The sequence below is a fragment of the Silurus meridionalis genome, chromosome 14, assembly GCF_014805685.1.
Source record: "Silurus meridionalis isolate SWU-2019-XX chromosome 14, ASM1480568v1, whole genome shotgun sequence".
Lineage (NCBI taxonomy): Eukaryota > Metazoa > Chordata > Actinopteri > Siluriformes > Siluridae > Silurus > Silurus meridionalis.
In genome coordinates this window covers 15,173,492-15,195,589 of record NC_060897.1, presented here as the reverse complement: position 1 = coordinate 15,195,589, position 22,098 = coordinate 15,173,492, and the positions used below count along the sequence as shown (strand labels likewise).

At 36.9% G+C, this 22,098-nt stretch overlaps 1 protein-coding gene across 2 annotated transcripts in view; it reads left to right on the top strand.

The window, feature by feature from the left end:
• Positions 1-7,307: 7,307 nt before the first annotated feature.
• Positions 7,308-22,098, top strand: part of prkcab (protein kinase C, alpha, b) — a 163,138-nt gene continuing 148,347 nt past the window's right edge. For both annotated transcript variants that reach the window (XM_046866638.1, XM_046866637.1), the window contains exons 1-2: positions 7,308-7,680; positions 9,510-9,541. In XM_046866638.1, the coding sequence (XP_046722594.1) occupies positions 7,514-7,680; positions 9,510-9,541 (199 nt within the window). In that variant the 5' untranslated portion in view covers positions 7,308-7,513. The remainder of the gene's footprint in view (positions 7,681-9,509; positions 9,542-22,098) is intronic.

The following is a 22,098-nucleotide window of genomic DNA, read 5'->3' as shown; positions in this document are numbered from 1 at the left end:
CGCTATACAAAATGGCCGCCAGGAGAAAACATACACAAACAAAAGTCTTCAGCTCCTTAAATTAAATTAAATGTAACCCCATTTAAAATGATGTGTTGTCTTAACTGATACACACACACACACACACACACACTCTGTATTTACTTTAACTCTGTATTTGTGTAACAATCTCTCAGTGTTACACTCTGTTTTGACAACAAACTGCCTATTAATACCAAACGTTTGCTTTCACAATAAACTCTGGCCTTACACTTTTGATAACACAAAATGTAGGTTATGTTTTAATTCAAAATGAAATGCTTGGACCACTAAATTTTATATAACAAATAAAATAACAATAACAAAGTAAAAAAAAATGGCAAGCAAAAGTAACAAACTAAGTTCAGGATACAGGGTGGTGGTGTCAAAGAAGAAAGACTTAAATAAAGGCAGTTTCATGGAAGCACCCCAAAAAAATCTTTATATATAATAAGGATAAAAACAAGATATATTTATAGATACCATCAACAGTTTACATTTTTAAAAATTGTTTTTAATAAAATGCCTGCTCGTTTAAATAATATTTAACATTATATTTCATTAAAAAATACATATAATAATTTCTGTCAATTTAATCGATTAAATTGGCAGAAATTAAATTAATTAAATAAAATGTACTAAATGAAAAAAATAAAATTAAATAGTTTACATTTGTTAGACCCTGTTTGGGTAATACAGATGTGTACATAAGTGTGTGTGTGTGTGTGTGTGTGTGTGTGTGTGTGTGTGTGTGTGTGTTACATTTATTATAGAATTTTCTACAAATATGATCTACTTAACTGTTCTACTTATTTCAGCATATTTTAACAAATGTCTCCTTTCCTTTCACCCTTCATTTATTCACGCCCACTATATACGCAATTGTCAGGATTCTTTCCTTTTAAAAGAAATTATTGAAGCTGGACATAAAACGCTTAAGATCTGCCATTTTGATTACTCAAACCAACCCTCTTCCAAAAAGAAAATTGGGAAATCCTGGTGAGACTGATTCATGAATTTGTGTTTCCAGCTCTCTAAATTATAAACTTCATTATTATATCAATATTTTGTGGTGTTTTTTCCAAAAATCAAAACACTACAGAGTTCTTTACAATTCTTTACAGAGTAACATCACCAGAATCGCCTTCTTTCACCTTAGAAATATTGCTAAGATTAGAAATATGATGTCGTTACAGGATGCAGAAAAACTGGTTCATGCTTTTGTTACTTCTAGATTAGACTACTGTAACGCTTTACTGTCTGGGTGTGTGAGTAAGTGCATCAATAAGCTTCAGTTAGTCCAGAATGCAGCAGCAAGGGTCCTCACTAGATCTAGGAAATACGACCACATCACCCCTGTTTTAATCAGTCTACACTGGCTCCCAATCAAATCTCGCATTGATTATAAAATATTACTACTGACGTATAAAGCACTTAACGGTCTCGCACCGCAGTATCTGAGTGAACTTCTGTACCAGTATGATCCTCCACGCCTACTTAGATCAAAAGGTGCTGGCTATCTGTTGGTTCCTCAAATAATGAAGACTACAGCAGGGGGCAGATCTTTCTCTTATAAAGCCCCACAGTTATGGAACAGCCTTCCAACCAGTGACTCGGACACAGTCTCAGTGTTCAAGTCGAGGTTGAAAACGTATTTATTTAGTCAAGCCTTTTATCAGTAGATTTCTCTTAGGTAAAGGCACAGATCTGGAGGGAACATGGATATAGAGTGTTTGGTGAACTGGTATATTTGTATGCTGTCGTCCCTCACATTCACACGTTCACTCAGGTTTGTTGACGGTGGTGTGGTGGGTCGTCTCTTATCCCAGAGATCCCTCATGTCTGTGTTACCTTCTGGTTCTCCCTTTTAGTTATGCTGCCATAGCGAGTCTTGCCGGAGTCCAAACTGCACAGTGACATTAACTTTCGTACACCAATAGTTACACTTAATAATCCATATCCTTCTCTTCCCGTCACCCTCTCTCTCTCTCTCTCTCTCTCTCTCTCTCTCTCTCTCTCTCTCTCTCTCTCTCTCTTCGGTCGAGTTAAACATGCTCCTGAGGCTCCAGTGACCAGTGTTCCTGCCCCTCTCCCCTCCTTGGATCTTCACACTTCTGTGCAGCTCGGGACGGTCTCTTAATTCCGGAGTAGAACGGGTGCTTTGAGGACGGATTGGACTGTAGTTGGTGTCGGCGGTCTGCTGCACTGACTCGGGAGTGCAGTTTGCTTCTGATCATCATCACTGTACCCCACAACATTGTATATCTGCTTCAAATGGACATTTGGTGCAACCCAGATGAGGATGGGTTCCCTCTTGAGTCTGGTTCCTCTCAAGGTTTCTTCCTTATGCCATCTCGGGGAGTTTTTCCTTGCCACAGTTGCTCATCAGGGACAAACTTACTTACAAAAAACATATTTATGTTTAATCACCACATTATCTGTGTAAAGCTGCTTTGAGACAATGTTCATTGTTAAAAGCGCTATACAAATAAAAATGAATTGAATTGAATTGAATTGAATTCTTTTCAGAATTCTTTTCAGAAACACTGAAACTTCATACAATATTTAGAGCTATCACTAGATGTTTGCAAAACAATTTTAGCAGTCAGTTACTCATGTAGATGAATAATCTATTGGTCAATTGCTTATATTTAGTTTGTTAATAAGATCATACAAAAAAATGCATAACACAGTTTCAGGTCTGTAGTGCAGCGAGAACACTGAAGCCTCTCAGCTTCTGGATTGCTGACTCAATCCTGAGTTTTGATTTGTCTGTTTAAATGAGTTTTGCATGTCATCTCATCATGGGTCTGTGTGGGTTTCCTTACTGTTCCCCATTTCCCTTGCACCTTCCAAAGCATACCAGTAGGTGGACTGTGGGCTGGAAATTGCTTCTATAAGCACTACAGTATATGTTTAACTTGGGTGAAGCAGTAACCAGAACGAATTAAATGAGTGAAACCAATGGCTTTAACTACGCTTCAGTATAACCTTATGTTTAAATCATTTGAAGGTTTTTTTTTTGTTGTTTTGTTTTGTTTTTTGTTTTTTGAAGGTTTAATTTGAAATTCTTTTCCTGTCATGTTGTTTCCGGCTTCATTGCACTTGCAAAGCGGTTGTTATCTCCTAGCAACAGCCCAACGCTTGGCGCGCGCGGTCACTGATACTGTTCAAATATCCAAATATTCAGTTTGTCAGTGAGCTGCACACATCACTGTTACAGCTTTACATAAAGGTCTGCATTTGATTTGTTTTGCCTCATTTATATATTTTTTTATCCTAAAATACTTTTCTGATCTTACTGCCAGTAATCCTGATATAGAACTGTATTACAGCATATCCTAGATTATCTCCTAGATAGATAGATTTTTATATATATATTATATATATAAGAGAGAGAGAGAGAGAGAGAGAGAGAGAGAGAGAGAAAGTATCGTGGGCCATGCATTTTACACCTAAGCCTTCAGTGGTGTCCAACCTGAGTCAATCCACCTCTTAATTCTATCACTATGATTCCACGGCTTTAGAAACCATCGTTATTATAGAGAAACGCAGTATAACCGAGTGCTGCATCACAGACTGGTATGATTGGTATCTTATACCGTGACAATGAATGCCATTACTAAAGCAAGAAACCCGATGAACACAATTCAACAAGTCTTCACTGTAGCCACAGCTGCACCACTGCATACATCATCGCTATCACAACCATCAATGTGAGGATTGCTGTACATTAACATGACTCGCCTATCTCGAATAAACTGGGGTATATTGTCTGGAAGAATGGCCCAAATCCCATTGACTAGATACTGTATGCTATTCTAATAGAGATCCACCCCAAGAGATTTGCAGCTCTAATTGCAGCAATCCTATAATTACAAGTTACAGATACAATTACAAGGACCTTTACTCGCGATGAAAAGTCATTCTCGTAAATGTCCTTGTAATTGTACCTGTACTTTGTAATTATGTCTCCTCCTTTGTCAGCCATTGTGGAATGAAATAGCTGTTAAATCCACGCAAACATATTTGAGCTTGTGCACGCCTCAGTGTTTGTGATGATATAATCTGGAATTAAAATACATTTATGTTTAAGTCCATTAAGTAATGAACCTAAAACAATATTCCAAATTGTTTAGATTCTTCAACTATTAACTTCAGATGTCAAAATATAAGTGTGCAATCAAACTGTGACATGATGTTATTATAAACACACCTAAACAACAGGAACACTATAGAGTTGTCCAAACAGGTCAAAGACAAAGTTGTGGAAAAGTATAGATCAGGCTTGATTCCAATAAATCCATAATAATAGAATATATGGCAACACAACAAATCCAGCACAAAAGGCCACACATCAAAGCTCACAAGCTGGTTATAAAATATTTAACAAAGACACCAAAGATAACACTGAAGAAGCTGCAAAAATCCACAGCAGAGATGGGAGCATACTGTATGTCCTCTGACTCTACAGTCTTTATGGAAGCATGAGCAAAAAATAACAACTGCTAAAAAGTAAATAATTAGGATATATAGATGCAGTTCAGCAAACAGCCTGTGGCAGACTCTCCAAACACCTGAAAAAGATTTTTTGGCCAGCATGGGAAACACTATGTCTAGAGCAAACCCCACCCCTCCCATCACCAAAAGAACACCATTCCCAGGGTGAAGCATGATGGTGGTAGCACTTGGCATGATTTGAAGATTGCTTAACACAACTCACCTATCTCAAATGAACTGGGGTAGTTTTTGCCTGGAAGAATGACCAAAAATCCAATTGATTGGATAAGCTATACTAATAAAGATCCTCCACAAGATATTTGCAGCTCTAATTGCAGCAAAAAGTGGCTCACCAAAGACTATGGTGTGGGGTGATGGATTGTAACACCTTCAGAGTGGTAGGCATGTTGAGTAAAAGAAATGTTACCAAAAAAAAAAAATCCATTTTAATTTCAGGTTGCAAGGCAAAAAAACAGGTGAATACCTTCACAAGGCACTGTGATTCATTTTAGAAACAGAAATGAATACTTTGTTTGATGTTTGGAGCTGTCTACAGTGTTAAGTGCTGTGTTTCCGGACAGTTTTTGCTCTGGAAACAGCTGAAATGGCTCATCTTAATGGAAAGATGTAGGAATGTGAAGCTGCATGGTGAGCCTGGTTTGCTCTGAATGCCAGTGTGTGAGGCAAAGGTGAAATCTCTTAATGGATGAATAGGTAATTCTAGATAAAGATATTTTATAAATGAAAAAATATATATAGAGAGGGTAAATTTTTTTATGCATGATACGGACCCAGGGTCATGGTAGTCATTGATGAGTTAATCTAGAAATCTGACTAGGGTAAATTATACACAGACATAAAGTAGTGCAATAAATATTATATATATATATATATATATATATATATATATATATATATATATATATATATATATATATATATATATATAAATAAACACACACACACCATTATATTCCCTATTTTATGTTTTTTCTCCACACTTCCTATTCCTAAACTTAAGCAACTTGTCTCCTCAGTCCCCAGACATTTCCAGACTGACATTTGCAGAAGAGGGGATGCCACACAGTGGTAAACATGGCCTTGTCCCAACTTTTTTGAGCTGTGTTGATGCCATGAAATAAAAAAATCAATCTATTTTTCCCTTAAAATGATAGATTTTCTTAGTTTAAACATTTGATATGTCGTCTATGTATTCTAAATAAAATATTGAAATTTAAAACTTCCACATCATTGCATTCTGTTTTTATTCACAATTTGTTCAGTGTCCCGTCTTTTTTGAAATCAGGTTTGTACATTCAAGCTGTTGTTTTGGCCAATTAATCAAATTGACATATTTACCAAATATGTTCAATGACCAGCAAATTCATTTAGCACAGCAATTATGAAATGGTTATAGTCATTTAGACGGCAGTGCATTAACACAGAACAGTTATTAAACTGCCTGGTACTACATGTGCGTTTTGATGCAGAACAGAGCATTCAGAGTGCCTATTATATAACTTTAACAACTGTATTCAATAGGTAGCTTTTGCTAGTTAAAATAACCCAGATAGTAAAATTTTGTAAGTAATTATTATGTATTTTGTAATTTAAGTAAATTAGCTCTCCAAAAAAATAAAATAAAATTGTTTGTTAAACCCAGTGGCGGTCGGTCAGGGCCAGCAAAGCCTTCTCCACTGGCCTAAACACTATCAGGAGCACTGACCTACATTTACAACCTAAATTCTAATATTTGTTACATGAAATTGTATTAATTTATTCCCAACAGTTTATTCTTCTTCCAGTACGTGTATGTGGATGTTCGATTTTTTCAACTGGCAAAAACTTGTGTAGCTCTGCAGACATTAATACATCTGAGTTTTTTTGGCACCTACAGTGGAAGAAAAATTGATTTGGTCTCAGACATATTTTAAAATCCATTTCGAAGAAAAGCTAGACATCGTGAGGAGAGGTTGGCCAACCCCGCTTGTCTCAGCCCAGGAAAGGGTTTGTTCTCCAATTCCAGACCAGTGAATACGAGCGGCACCACTGGATTACAGCCTCTGAGGAGTGGTGCAAATTATGAGTCTGCATCTCTGGTGAGTAGGTTGTGTTTTTTTTTTTTACATTTTTTTATGTATTTGTCAGGTTTTAAGACAAATATTGATCCCTCCATATGTGAAATGCCTCTCTCTCTGTAATGCCACATGTTGTTATATTGCGCTTTTGTATAGTATTGATAGTTTCTATAATTGTGAAGTAATAGTGGTGGTCCTCACTGAAGGCCCAGGTACCAAATTCACGGCCCGTCACTGGTTAAACCTCTTTAGTTTCTAATTTGCCTTCATTCTAAACTGATGTATTAAGCATGGACTGACATGGATGTAATTTAAGTGACGGTTTTGTCTGATGATATTTTCCTTCTGATTGACAGCTTCAGTGAATTAGTTTAGTCATGCAGGAACATGATCTGTATTTATCTTTATTAATTACTTTATTGTTTATTTTTCCTAGTTTTTACAGCTTTAAAAAAAAAAGTTTTATAGTAATGTCAATGACATTTTTTTTTTTTTTTCTTATAGAGTTTTAGCTCCAAATCCCTACATTTTGTGAACTGTTGAGTTGTCTGTGCACTACTTCTGTGTCCATGAGCACAGCTCTGGCTGTGATGTGGACAGTACATGACAGTGATGGTGGTGGTGGTTGTTGTTTTGCGCATTGTGTCCGGCAGGTGGAGCTATGGGACCTTCCTTATAAAGCCCTACCGGACTCCTTCACTGACGTCAGTGAGAGACGCGAAAGAGGCAAAAGAGCGCTCGGAGGAAACGCGAGAACAGAGCCGGAGAGCGAAGAGACCTCGCGTGCACTCGATCACTGTGTGTGTGCGCGTGTGTGTATGTGTGTGTATGTGTATGTGTATGTGTGTGTGTGAGTGTGTGTGTGAGAGAGAGAGAGATCGAGCGGTCCGGCGGGAGAGTCGCTCCTCTGTCCCGCGATGGCTGATCTTATCCACATGCACGACTCCTCGGCTGCGCTCGTGAACCGGTTCGCCCGCAAAGGCGCGCTGCGTCAGAAGAACGTGCACGAAGTAAAGAACCACAAGTTCATCGCGCGCTTCTTCAAGCAGCCCACCTTCTGCAGCCACTGCACAGACTTCATCTGGTAAGAATGCACCAGCCTGCACTGCCTTGCAAAAGCAGCTCGCGTTCAATGCAAACAAAAACAAACAAAAAAACAAAAAAGAACTTTAGAAACTTTACCGGCATGAATGCAAACTTTCAACCAAACGCAGGACTGAAACCTGAAGAGCAATAGCTTCTTTCTTTTTTTTCCTTCCCATAAACTCAGCGCGCCTCCGGGTTTCTGGCTGTCACCATTACGCACCAGGACGCACCAGTTCTCCTTTAGAAACGAGCCACACGCGCGCGCGCTTAGTTCAAATCGACTGGACTGCACTTTAATGCAAATGCGCATTGATTGAAATTATATACATGCATGATCCGAGACATACAAATGGACATGCATGCTGTGTAGGTAAAAAATACATAGCCTACTAAAGGTGCAAAAACATCTTGATGGTAACTTCAAAGCGACAAGGACATGAGTCTTTCCCACTGAGAGTCATGATGTTTAATACACTCTGATCAAAACATCTGCGTTGATGTCTTGCTACCTTTTTTTTTCACCTTTGGTGTGTATCTTTCACCTGTGGATACAATATTCCTGAAGTAAGACTTTGCATACACCATGTTATGGTAAAAGATGGTAAAAGAAGCTTTGCCGGAGCATTGCCTTCTTCTAAAGTGCGCTTAAGGACTGATTTTCTGCTTTTCTGCTTTTCTGTGATGATGTTTAATATGTACATTGTAGCTGGTTAAGGAATTGGACTCTGGATCGGAAGGTCATAGGTTTAAATCCCAACATCGCCAAACTGCTACCGCTGGGCTCTTAAACAAGGCCCTTAATAAGTCGCTCTGGATAATTGGGTATTCTAAATGCTGTAAACGTTTTACCCAGTCCATATTAAAATGGACATTTTAGAGCCTATGCACTCAATTTACAATGGTTTAAATGCATACCCTAATAAACATGAAAAAATCTCCTTGATAGTACCACTCATGGCATCATGGGTACATACTAGATAGTACATTAGGTACTGTTTAATTCTGTGAATGTTTAATGTACACTTCAGTACTCTTCCATGCTGCTATGCTTTCAATCAAGGTTCATGTTTTTGTATCATCACTGTTTTTAAATGGTGAAGTGAAGCTTGTTAGGTACATCAGTGTTCCTCAAGGTTCACTATTGTGCCATAATTAATTTTAAATGTATACTATATACACTGTTTATATGTCTTCAGGTAAAGGATACATATTCAGGGTACAAATCATGTTGCAATCCAGTAGCAAGAAAAAGTACTGTTTGATACCTATAGTAGTCAGATAGTGTATTCGTTATAGTCTAAATAAATCCTTCCTTGAATTCCATTTAAATAAACTGAATATGTCTAATTTTTTTCTCTTGCTAGCGAAGGGAACTACATCCAATCATATAACTATTCAATGGATGTGCAATAATTTTCTTTCATTTATTTATTGTAAATATATTTAGAATGATTCAGATTATTGTTGTAGTTGTTGAGGGTTTTTTTGAGTCTCTATGTGGAGACCTCAGAGAGGTTTCTGGGAACTAGAACACTTTTAGGAGGATAAGAAGCTTCTAAGCTTTGAGTCAGTCTAAATCATTTAATCATTTAATAGATCCTGTAATATAGTTAGATATGAAAGCTGGTCCTTAGAATGTCAGTATTGTTAAGTAGAATTATGTATGTGTAAATTTTGCATCAGGGCACAAATAGAATGATTTTTATCTGTCAATGGGAAGTCAGAAGCTAATTATTCCTGCATTTGCATTCTACTACTGCTGTGATTCGACATGTTTTGCAGATATTAATTTATGTGCGTGTCTTTTTTTTTTTTTTTCATCAACAGGGGATTCGGCAAGCAGGGATTCCAGTGCCAAGGTAATGTGCACATTGTATGTGTGTGTTTTGTGTGCTCGTGTTAAAGGTAGCATATTCACTATAGTGTACCACAATCATGTGTGTGATCAGCTTGTGGAAAAGACAGTAGTTATAAACTGAGCAGACGTCACTTTTATTGCCTTCCTGTAATAATACTAATATGTAACCATTGTTGCAGATGTAGGGGTTATAATGCCTTCATTTGTTTAAGCATCATGTCATATTAAGGAGATTTACTCCACTGTAATGTGGAAAGTGTGGCGCTTGCCAGGCCCTGGCCCCGTTTGCAAAATAGTGCATGTACAAATGTCAACACAAGATGGATGGCAACTCTTCTGGAGAGAAAAAAAAAGTGAGAAGTCTGATAAACACTGAAAGCGTATCCTTCCTCAGTAGTGAATAAACGGCATTCGTCCATGCTCACTGATTGCCTAGTAATAGCTGGAAGCTAAAATTTGCTGGAGATTGAAACTTGTGGGACTCTAGTTTGTGTTTCAAATGGTCCGGTGGCATTGATGTACAGAAAATTTGTCTTTGCTGGTTTTGTGTTATTGTTTTTTTCCTGGCTCGAAGGTCTGACACATATTCATCACCCTTCACCACCCCTAAGATTGATTTGTTTATTAAATAAAGAATGACCCAACATTCCTTTTAAAAAGTGTAGTTATGGTGAATGTTTGTAGAACAACCATAAAACAAATGAATGCCTGTTATCGTTTGCTATTTAACAGTTCTAAATCTTCATGTCCTCTTTAGTTTTCTCTTTTCTCTTAAAGTTAACAAGGCAAAAATACACAGTGTATCATGCTACTAAGTGTGCTGACAATAAAGACTTTTTCCCAAAAGCTAAATAAATATCTTAAAGGAATCACTTTTGCTAATGGTTACCTCGCACAAGGATGCAGGAGCTGGTACTATACCTTCCAGCAATGGCGTGTTCTAATGGGACAAAAAGTCTCTTCCTGACCGATCACAGTCAGGCAGGTATAAATATGTATAAAAGCAGCCAATATCATATTTTTCTCCCAATGTCAATCACATGATTTTTGTTGCATGTGTACTTCATTATTGGAATTTTCACCCTTATTTCATTTGTGTCAGAAAAGAAGAAGCACTGTCTTGAACTACTCAGAAAATCCTCAAAAATTTTGATCTTCAGCAAAACACACTGGACAGATCCAGAAAGAAGGGATATGAGCTAGCAACAGATGGCAAAGGCATCAATGCTTGTTAATTCCCAATCAGATTATCTCCTTTCACCTGGTTCATTTTCCATAAGCTGAAGCTGTGTGCATTTGTGTGTGTGTGTGTGTGTGTGTGTGTGTGTGTGTGTGTGTTTGCCTGGCATCTACTTTTGTGTGTAATACTTAACCTGCTGGCTCCAGGACAAAACAGGAGGCAGTTAGTCTCTATCTCAGAAGTTTTGCTCTCAGTACCTCTCATTATACTAGCCCCGTTTTCACAAGGTCTCAAGAAGCAGCGTGTAGTGCCGTGAGATGTTCACCGAGTGTGAAAATGGCCATCAAGATAAGAGATAAATTGGTTAAAAGCCTCTGATGTGCCTGAAGTCAGATTCCCCAGTGGAAGACTCTTTTATTAAATAGGATTTCAGTCACTACATAGAGCTCTCAAAACCAAACACCTCAGCTTCCCTTCAGCAATAACACTGCACACCCACACACCCAAGGTACTCTTCTGAAAAGAACAGAACCTTTAATGTGTGGTCCAAACTTCTCAATTACCAAGAACCTTTTTTTTCTAAATAGACTAAATTTCTCAATAACAGGAGCTATTTAGAATAACACAAATTATAAATTACACAATACATATGAAATGACAGCATCTGGTCACTTTTATCCCAAATAATATAAACACTTTTATTTGTAAATCAATCAAAGGTTTATTAAGAGCTGCAGAGTTCATTTAGGTATAAGGAAACTCAATAATGTCAATCTTCACCGGCTTTATGATATCATTAGTAATGAGTTCTGACGATTTTATACACAGATTATATCATGTTAATGATTTGAAGGAGGCCAATCATCATTTAAAACAAATCAGTTTAGTAATAAGTGTGGGGTAAAGGAAATGCTTTGGAAGAGTCAGTGGTTGCTGACAGTCTGCAATAGGTAAGCTGCATTACTGGAAAATATAGGACACACCCAGAAGGCAAAGTTTTCATTGCTTAGCCATCATTTTGCCTTTTTTGGACTCCCTGTTACTCTCTGTTACTGGAAATTTTGTAACTCTAACAGGAAATTCTCAGTTGAGTAGTTTTGGTTGTTTTGTTTATTTCAGCTCGACTTGACAAAAATAACTGATAGAGTACATATGACAATTAACAGACATTGTTGGTAAAAAATGTATTGGAGGGTATAGTCTCAGGATTAAAAAAAATGAAATAGAGGTGTAAAAACCATGACAGTGTGTTGCTGTGGATTTATAAAATACATTTTGTCTCAGTGTTTATTTTTTTATAATATATTGTTAAGTATACATGTAGAACTTGTAGCTTATAGGGCTCTGTGCAGAACATTAAACCAGTGAGATGTTAAGTAAAATTAAAACATTCAGAATGTTTCAGACATTCAGATGTTTTAAGAAAATTAGTTGTTTCTAGGAGTTTGAGGTGTGTATCATCAATAGTGATCTCAAAATCAGGGGTTAAACTGACCTGAATCACTGGTATCATATACTCTTTGATATAAACCACTGATGCATTGTTTGTTATTAAGGTGCATTTCGTTGACTGAGACAACATGAACGCATAGGATGCGTCTTAAAAAAAACCTGCTGCCATCAAGCCTGCTTCACATAATTGTGCAACAGAAGCTTGCTGACAATCGGCTTGACTGCTTAGAAGATGTGTTGATGGAGATGAAGCTTACAGATGGTGCTACTGATGGCTGGTAGGCTGTGAGAGTTGGAAACTGTGGGATAGTTGACAGGAGGATCAGGCAGCAAGTGCATGTTCTTGGACTGAGTAGAGAAATGAGATGAGGAAGATGAATAAACGACTTCCTGAAGACTTTCGAAAGAATTCGATGTTTTTTTGTTTTAAGTTAACTCTGGAAATGCATTACAAAGTTCTTAGAATGATGTAGTTTGATTCAAGGACAAACAAAACAGAAGTTTAGGAACCTGGGCAACTTTTCTGTCTTTTTTTCTGTATTTGTAGTTGCCTGGTGGACAGGTTGGTTTAAGAGAAAATGTCCATGCTCAAGATGATGAAAAGCAGGTGAAATGAAGTTTGATGCCAAACTGCCACATATTTTATATGTTTCATATTTCCTTCCTAGCTTATAAAAAACCGCTAGCCAGACTTGAATATTATCTATCTGAGAACAACACTACATCAATGCTTTAATCTTTGGAAAATACTTTTTGTCAAGAGCACAAACATAATGTGTTACTTTATACATTTTGTTAGAAAATGATAAGAATCAAAGATAGTTTGCTGTATGTTGTTATGTAATGTTTTTTCTAACACTTTTTAGCTCATTTATTTAGATTTTTTGAACTTTCCAGGAGTTTTTACTTGTTTGGCTGGCTAGCTAATACGGTTGTCCTACTTTAGATTAGAAGATCTGACTGATTGGACATCATATTATAATCCAAAAACATATATAAGAAGATGAAAAAATTACAGCATTTGCTGAAAGGCCTCTCCCAATTTTTTTGCCATCTGTCAAGGGCATTTTTTTATTATGTGTAACTGTGGGATACATGAAAACCATGTTTAAAGTATGTATACATGCAAACATACATTATAAGTCTGTATGTAAGCAAATACAGGTTAAAAAAAAAGGAAAAAGGGAAAGATCGACTGACTCAAGGCCTATTAATTCACTTAAGCATTACCAGGGATCCTTTGTGTAAAAGTTAGAATGTCGCCCTATATGATAGTCTGTGTCTCCAAACAAGGGTAATGAGGCAAGACCTTAGTGATCCATCACCATCGGTTACACTTTAGTCAGACTTGGAACTCATTAAGGGTCTGGCCATTAGAGGCAGGTGAAGTGAGAGTGTATAAGATGCAGGTCTGAGTGCACAAAGTGATCCCTAGAGTGTTGTAAATGAAGTGGAGAACTTTTGAGCTTTGGAGGCAGTGACCTTCAGTGTTATGAAACTGGTACTGTGCATGTTTGCTCAGTTCAACTTTTACAACCACCTCCACATTTGTAGGTCAAATAGAGTATAGGCTTGATTGTGTGTGTATGAGTCTTATGACAAGGCATGTTGATGCTTTACTGCACACATTCTTTTGGTTTTTTAACATTACTGTACCTCCAGAAATGAATGTATATTCATATATGTTTGTCCTCTCTACATATGTATTTAACTATAGCTCAGAAATGCCCAAATTAGGGGCTGGTAGCCAAAGTTGGCCTGTGGTGATCTTTGATTTGAAGTGTGCACACATGTACAAGGTGCACAAGGTGCAGATGCAGCATGTTTTTGACACTCAACCTACAGTTAATTATGGACAGATTGAGGAAGTGGTACACAGACAAAAGGTAATTGTTTGCTGTTTTGAAAGAATCAAATATTTTTCGTCATTATAAAAGAAAACGTTCTTCAGTTTTTTTAAGTATGGCATGTTAATCAGGTTTATTTTTTATCCCTTTATATGAAAACGTTTGGGCACTGCTGCGATACATTGATAAATAAATAAATAGATGGATGTACAGGTGCTAAAGTGAAGATCATTAAAGTGCTAGACAAGGTATAGCAATCAACTTATACTAGCAATTAGCATTGTGCAAAGTAACCTCAGTAATTCAATAACAATAACAAGTAACTTTTTCATTGTAAAACTATAACAAGCTGTTAAATTGCAACAGCAGACATTCATAACAACCAAGTGCTAGTCATAAATGTGTGCACTGTATGTGTGTAGATAAAAAAATTCTGCCCAGATGTTCATTCATTCTGAGAAGCTCAAGTTGCATCCCGCTGGGTGATGTTGTGAAGCATCATGGCAGCTGCTGGAAATGACCCCCAATAGCACTTCCTCGAACATCGTGGTGGTATGAGCCGAGGGCTAAATGTGCTCCTAAAAAAGGTTCAGGGAGAGGATGTTCATGATTGTCTCCAGGTTACAACCTTTTCTCTGTAATTGTTCCCCATGAGTCTTTTTTCACGCATGGGATGGAGTTCACTTTTCTGATCATCTAATTGAGATGTATTGAGGTGTTTTGCTCCTTCTCCAGTAGGCCACGATGTAGAACAATATGCTGGCTAGAAATCGACTGATAGAACAGCCTTAGTGGATCCTACACGTTGTGCAGCTCTTGAGCTGAGCTTTCTTGTATAGTGTTTTGGAGTTGTCTGTCCAGTTTGATCTGCAGATCATTGTCATTGTCACATGTCCCTAATGTCACTAACACTTAAGTGGCCCTTTCATTAAATAAACATACTTGCAATTTACTAAAAAAATATACAGTTCAGTGCACTTTTGACTGAAACTGCCAGCATAGATAATGAGATAATGTGATATTTATGTTTATCATGGTAATAATTATATAATTGTAATAAAAAAGTGAATACATTTATGTCAATAAGTACTAGTAGTTCTATAAATCTGAGCGAGGCATAACGGGATGGATGACTATTTTAGTGTGGGCACTATTCTCTTTCCAAATTTGGTAGCGTTTAGTGTCGTAGCCTCTGTTCTCAGAGTATCCAGCACTCACGTGGCCATCATTAATTCTGTAGCCCTCACTGCTCTTTGTCATTGGAGAAAAAATATGCTTTTGTCTGCAATACATTAGGCAGAGCATAAATTAGAGCCTTCTGCCCCTATGTGTTTCTTTATGCCTTTGATGTCATAGACAACACTGGTCAATTTTTGTGGAGAGAAAAAACAATGTTCTTTTCTGCTGCCAGTGAAAGTGAGGGAAAGAAATCCCAGTCAATGTTTAAATAAATTGGAAGAAAATCTTGCAATACAACATACAAAACTAACACAGGAGCTATTTACGAAGGTCTAAACAAAGTGCGAATTGGAAACTAGAGGGGTGGAAAAGGGAAATCCAAAGGTTAATGGTGGACACAAGGAGGCTGTTGGGTATGTCTCTAATGCTGTGCGAGGAGTGCTGACAGGGCCGGAATAAACAGATCATCCACAAATAGGGTTGGCTGGTGAGGAGAGGAAAGCAGGAGTGGATGTTTTGTCTGAAAGTAAGCGGTGGCAGAACACAGCAGAGTGAGCCAGCTGCATCACATCAGCACTGGCTTCATTCTTTCCATATATTTAAGCTCTGGAAAATGTCTTTCACTTCAGTAGCAGTCTTGTCTCATGTACAACATTCGGTTTCCATATTTTGCTGTTGTCCCTCTGAGATATAATTGTTGTTAAAGTTATTTAGAATGATAATATAAAAATTAAAAAAATGGTAAAAAAAATTATAATTTCTTAATGAGTATTTTTCAGCATTATTTAATGGTCAGTGTGGACTTTTGTTTCATGAGCACGTTTTGGTTAGTGATGATTGTTAAAAAATAAATTTCAGCACAGTTTAGAATAAGACTAAATATTCTCGTTGCTTGAATCCTTACAGCTCAGAGGAACAGTTTGGTCATCACACTTCCAGTACGTTATTGGAAATTGTATGATTATGCTGAATGAATCACATTTAATGTGGCATTTGAGGATTTGTCAATTATATGACTAAAATTATGATCATGATTAATTTGTGGTGTATCATACAGCCCAATCACAGATGACAAGATGCCGTTAAACTTTTCATCAGCTTCAGTTTTCTCTTCTAAAGAATAGATAATATCCCTTTCTAGAAAAATTGTGACTCCTTTTAATCAAGAATTACATACATACAAGAATTACCTTCTTCTCATATATGCCTTTGGAGTGGATGCTGGGGACTCCTTGATTTTTGAGATGCATATACAATGTAGCTACAACTAGGTTAGGAGTTTTTTTTTAAGATGCTAAGGATTACAAGCCACTATTAGCAAATATGTATTACTGAGATTTATGGCTGTATTCAGAGTTTATGTCCAAATTTAAGGTAAGTATAAACATATGAACAGTACAATTTATAACAGGGTTAGGCTAAATCTTCTTCTTTTTTGGCTGCTCCCATAGGAGTCGCCACAGTGGATCATCCGTCTCCATACTACTCTGTCCTCTACATCTGCCTCTTTCAAACCAACTATCTGCATGTCTTCCCTCACCACATCCATGAACCTCCTTTTTGGCATTCCTCTTTTCCTTCTTCCTGATGGCTTCATCGTCAGCATTCTCCTACCAATGTACCCCATGTGCCTCCTTTGCACATGTCCAAACCATCTCAATCGGTCCTCCCTCACTTTGTCCCCAAAACGTCCTACACGCGCGGTTTCTCTAATAAACTTGTTTCTAATCTTGTCCATTCTCGTCACTCCCAATGAAAACCTCAACATCTTCAGCTCTGCTACCTTCAGCTCCACCTCCTGTCTTTTAGTCAATGCCACTGTCTCTAAACCATACAACATCACAGGTTTTACCACAGTCCTATAAACTTTCACTTTCACTCTTGCAGATACCCATCACAAATCACTCCTGCCACTCTTCTCCACCCACTCCACCCTGCCTGAACTCATCCACCTTCACCACCTCTTCTCCCTGCAACTGCACCACTCCACTCCCCTCCCTCTCATTCACACACATGTACTCTGTCTTAATCCTACGGACTTTCATTCCCCTTCTCTCCAGCGCATACCTCCACCTCTCCAGGCTCTTCTCATCCTGCTCCCTACTCTCACCACAAATCACTAAATAATCCGCAAACATCATAGTCCAGGGAGACTCCTGTCTGACCTCGTCCATTAACTTGTCAATCACCACTGCAAACAGGAAAGGTCTCAGAGCCGATCCTTGATGCAGTCCAACCTCCACCTTGAACCAGTCTGTCGTTCCTACTGCACACTTCACTGCTGTCACACTGTCCTCATACATGTCCCGCATCACCCTCAGATACATCTCTGACACAACTGACTTCCTCATACAATACCACAACTCCTATCTCGGCACCCTGTCGTACGCTTTCTCCAAATTCACAAATACACAATGCAACTCCTTCTGACTCTCGATATACTTCATCAACATTTTAAAAACAAATAATGCATCTGTGGTGTTTTTCCTTGTCATCAAACCATACTGTTGCTCACAGATGGTCAAAAATTAAGAGCACCTTGATTCCAAAATTTATTCCAGATTTATATCAAGCCTAAAAATGGAATTGTTGGATTATGTTCATAAAATACATTTGTTTCCAGGAGCTCCATGGAATTGAAATGACTGTGAAGCACTTGTTCAGATGTTATAACTCTCAATGTTAGTGTTATGTTGGAAAGAGCATTATTTGGTCTGTCTTTGGGGTTGTTTAGACTTTAGTAAAGATGGTCTGTTTAGCTGGAGGTCTCTCGCTGTCTCTCTCTCTCTCTCTCTCTCTCTCTCTTTCCTCTCTCTGATGAGTGCCGTGTAAATGATTCTCACTTGCCCCTTTCTTTTGCACCAGGGCCTCTGCCAAAAGGCCTCCCTTCATCATCGTGCCTGCCTGCTTTGATCTGACACTCTTTATCCGTCACTTCTTCCATTGCTTAGTCTCCATGAGCAATTCAGTCAGGTTAGTGTTATTGCAAATGCAGCACAAATGATGCCGAAACCTTTTATGGGAGTGGAGTGGAATGGTATGAATTAAAGGAGACCTGGAAAACATGATAGCTTCAACCCAGTGTCATGGTATATAACAGTATGAGTTTGGCACCTCATATGTGTTCATGTGATGTATTTGTTTCGCATATTAGAATTTAGAACATTTCTGGTAAATGGTTTTGGTTACTCCAAAGACCAGTCAGTGAGTCTCTTATGACAACTACTTATGACTATGTATTTTACTATTATGTAAAATATGTTAAATCCTGTTGAGGGGTTTAGAGGTTTGCACTTTCTCAAATCTTCATCTGGTTTATTTGTTCTTTAAATGTAGGCCATTTCAACAAAACTATACTGTATTTCACAGATATCATCGGTGGGAATTTCCTTTTGAACGTTGTACCATTATCCTAAAATGCCTTTTGATTACTTCTTGCTTTTAAACTACATATACACGTAGTAAGTGTGATAGTGGTAACCCAACTATTAATGCCGTCTTTGGGAACTGGAAGCACGTAATGATCGGATTCTCATAAATGTCTGAAAGTTCCGAAGTGCCGACAGATGTCTCTTAATTGTTGCAAAGGAACGGGAGCCATTTCTTTTGTCTGCAAGAAAAACCCGAGCTCATTAACCGGGCGAGGGCGGCAAAAGTGAGGGGGTGGTGGAATATGTGAGCCAGGGCTGTGATAGAGCCATGAAACAATAAACATGTTACACAACTCAGCTTCATACTGTTCTTCTCAGAAGTCTCTCACATTTTCTCAGAAGCAACTCACATCTCATAAGATCGATAACGGTGTGTGTGGCTTGTTTGAGAACACCGTGACTGTTTTTCCGCAGTGTCTATATGTTTTCACAGAATGGTGAGAACCATACTAACTTGATGGTTTCTCAAGTTTCTTTTTTATAGAAATGTACAGCAAATGCATTTTAAAATGTTAGAAATGATAAGCGCTGTTAATAATCATTCATCAGTTAAAGAAATGCAGAGGTTTTGGTATTCTACTGTCAATCATATCAGAGAAAAGATTAAAATAAATGAGGATGTGGATCTGTCAATTCGGTCAGGGTTATGAGTGGTTAATACAAAAGTTTTAGTTTATGGTGAGTTTTTTCCTTTATATTAGGTAAGTTAAAACACCTACACAATAATACATGATTCAGAGTTAATTCCCTTGTTTCTCATTTTCATCTCTGTTATGGCACAGCTTTGATTTGGCAGGTAATCAGCACATGCCGATATTCAGTATAGCCACACATCAGTTTTATAAACTATTCTAAGAACTCTGTAGCATGTCAGGTAGAACACTAGCCAGCTCACACTGATTTGTACATTCTCAATAAAAAGGTGCTAACTAATGTATAAATGTTTGACTACACTTGGATTTTCCCTTTTGTTGAAACTTGCAGACAACACTCAATTTAATCAATATATAGATCATTATGTTGTATGTAAAAATTTTAAATTGGACTTTATTACAGAAAAAATAAATAAATAAATAAATATATATATATATATATATATATATATATATATATATATATATATATATATATATATATATATCGTTTATTATTATTAATATTTGTGATCATCAACATTTAAACAGTTTACATTTTTTAAACAATTTTAAATAAAATGCCTGCCTGGTTAAATAATATATGAAATAATATTTTATATAAAAAAAAAAATAATAATTGAATACACTTTTTAATATATTGATTAAATTGAGTAATAAATTAAACCGATTAAATAAAATTAAATAAATGTAAAAAATGTAATTAAATAGTTTACATTCCTTAGACCCCATTTGAGTAATACAAGTGTTTGTGTTTTAATATTGCACATATAATTTAATATTCTTTTTTTTAAAGATTACTACTTAACTGTTCTACTTATTTCAGTATAATTTAACAAATGTCTTTTCCAACCATCCTTCATTTATTCACTCCCTATATATGCAGAATTGTCAGGATTTCTTCTTTTAAGAGAAATTCTTGAAGCTGGATATAAAATTAAAATAGCACTAGCATTATCCTCTAGCCACTTTCTGGTTCAAGATTCAAGATTTTTTTATTTTTATCTTTTAATTTTACTGCAAGTTGTATCCTGCAAATAACTATGTTTTTTGACAAATAAAAAAAATCTGTGTGACCATGACCAGGATTTACTTACTGAATATAAAATATAAAATGATTGGAAAACATTAATAGTTTGAAGGGGCGGAAAAAAATGAACCAAAACAGACTCAGAGGCTCATTGAATCACAAGTTTAGGTGAGAATTAAGGACATGTTGCGGAGGATGTACATGTGGCAGTGCATGTGTTTTATTATGTCTAAACACTTACAATACTGTAAAAATGTGTTTTATAATTTTGTTTAAAAAAAATATGTTTCATACATATTTACAGTACAGTGCAATAAATGCAAATATAATTCAGGCATACTTACTTCATTGGCATCTACAAACCTTTAGTGTGTTGTTAGTGTTTGATGTCCAAACCCTTTCCTTTGCATCTATGGAAACATATTTTACAGGTCATACACTCCACTTAAAGAAAGTGAGAGGAGACACTCAGTGCTCTTTCCGTGATTCACTGTATTCCACAAAACAAGATCAAGTGTCATTGTAGACCTAAAAATATCTCTCTGCTTTTTTCCCCTCTAAATAAACACCCATCGTCAAAGCCGTGATCGAGCCCCAAAAAGGCTGCGTGGACACTTTCAAACTCCCATTCATTTTGTGTTCCATTATCCAGCCTGCTTCTGAATGATGTAGCAGGCTGTGAGCTGGTGAGTGTTCTGCTGGCCATTGTCAACATTCATCTAAAAGGTTCTGCTCATTCATGTCCTTCAGTGCATCAGCACTCTCCGAACCCTTATAGCATGAGTAATGGATTTTGTTAGTCAAGCCCTAATTATTATAATTAAATCACCCCATCATCTCTCAGTGACCCCAACACTCCCACTCTACCCCAATGACATTCAAGTGTGCCTCATGACTTGTTGTGGGCTTGTCACACACCCACTAAAAACTGAATGGGCTGCATGGGCTGCCAGGGAAACTTATCCGCTGGGCCTGGCAACTCATGTGTGTTCTAGCTCCAGGATGAGTAGAGATGCCTGTGATTCTAGATACCTTATCGATTGCTTTTTAGTTTACACTCAACTAGTAACGGCATATGTATGGTTGATTTCACATTTAAATGTTCAATGCTATCATCCAAAACCAATTAAACACTAAAGACATAGGTTTCAATCAACTGACCAGAAATAAAGTGCAAGACCTACCAGAACAAACATACCTGCATACAACCCACTGAATTTGATTTATAGTCTGCTCCTTATTTATTGGCAGGCTTGGTAAAGATTATTGTATGTTATATTCTTTGGGTAAGATTATTATACTGAATATTATATTACAAGGTAATAGAAATGAAGTGGTGGCTAGTGTCACATGTATGGTAAAAAGAATAGAAATGGTGTTATTTGATTCCAAATGTGTAAAAAAAAAAAACAAACAAACAAAAAAAAAGCAAAGACTTTATAAAAAACAGATTTACAATATAAAAACTGCAGAACTGTACCCTGTAGTGTATGTTATTAAAAATTAAAAATGTTGTTAAATATTAAATAATAGAAATAAATTCAATTAGCTATAAAAGAACATTATTATGTGGAAAGAATTGAAATTATATTATATGTATATACCTAATATGAGTGTATGTGAAATGGCCACATCAAAACCAGAGCTAAAGAATATCAGGCAGTTTTATTTATATTTAACAGGTTTTGTTTTGTCTAGTTGTCCACATTCCACTATTACTAGGGTTAGATCTAGTGGTTGAGGATGCCCCTGAGTCTCTGCACCCAATATAAGAGTTTAATTGGTT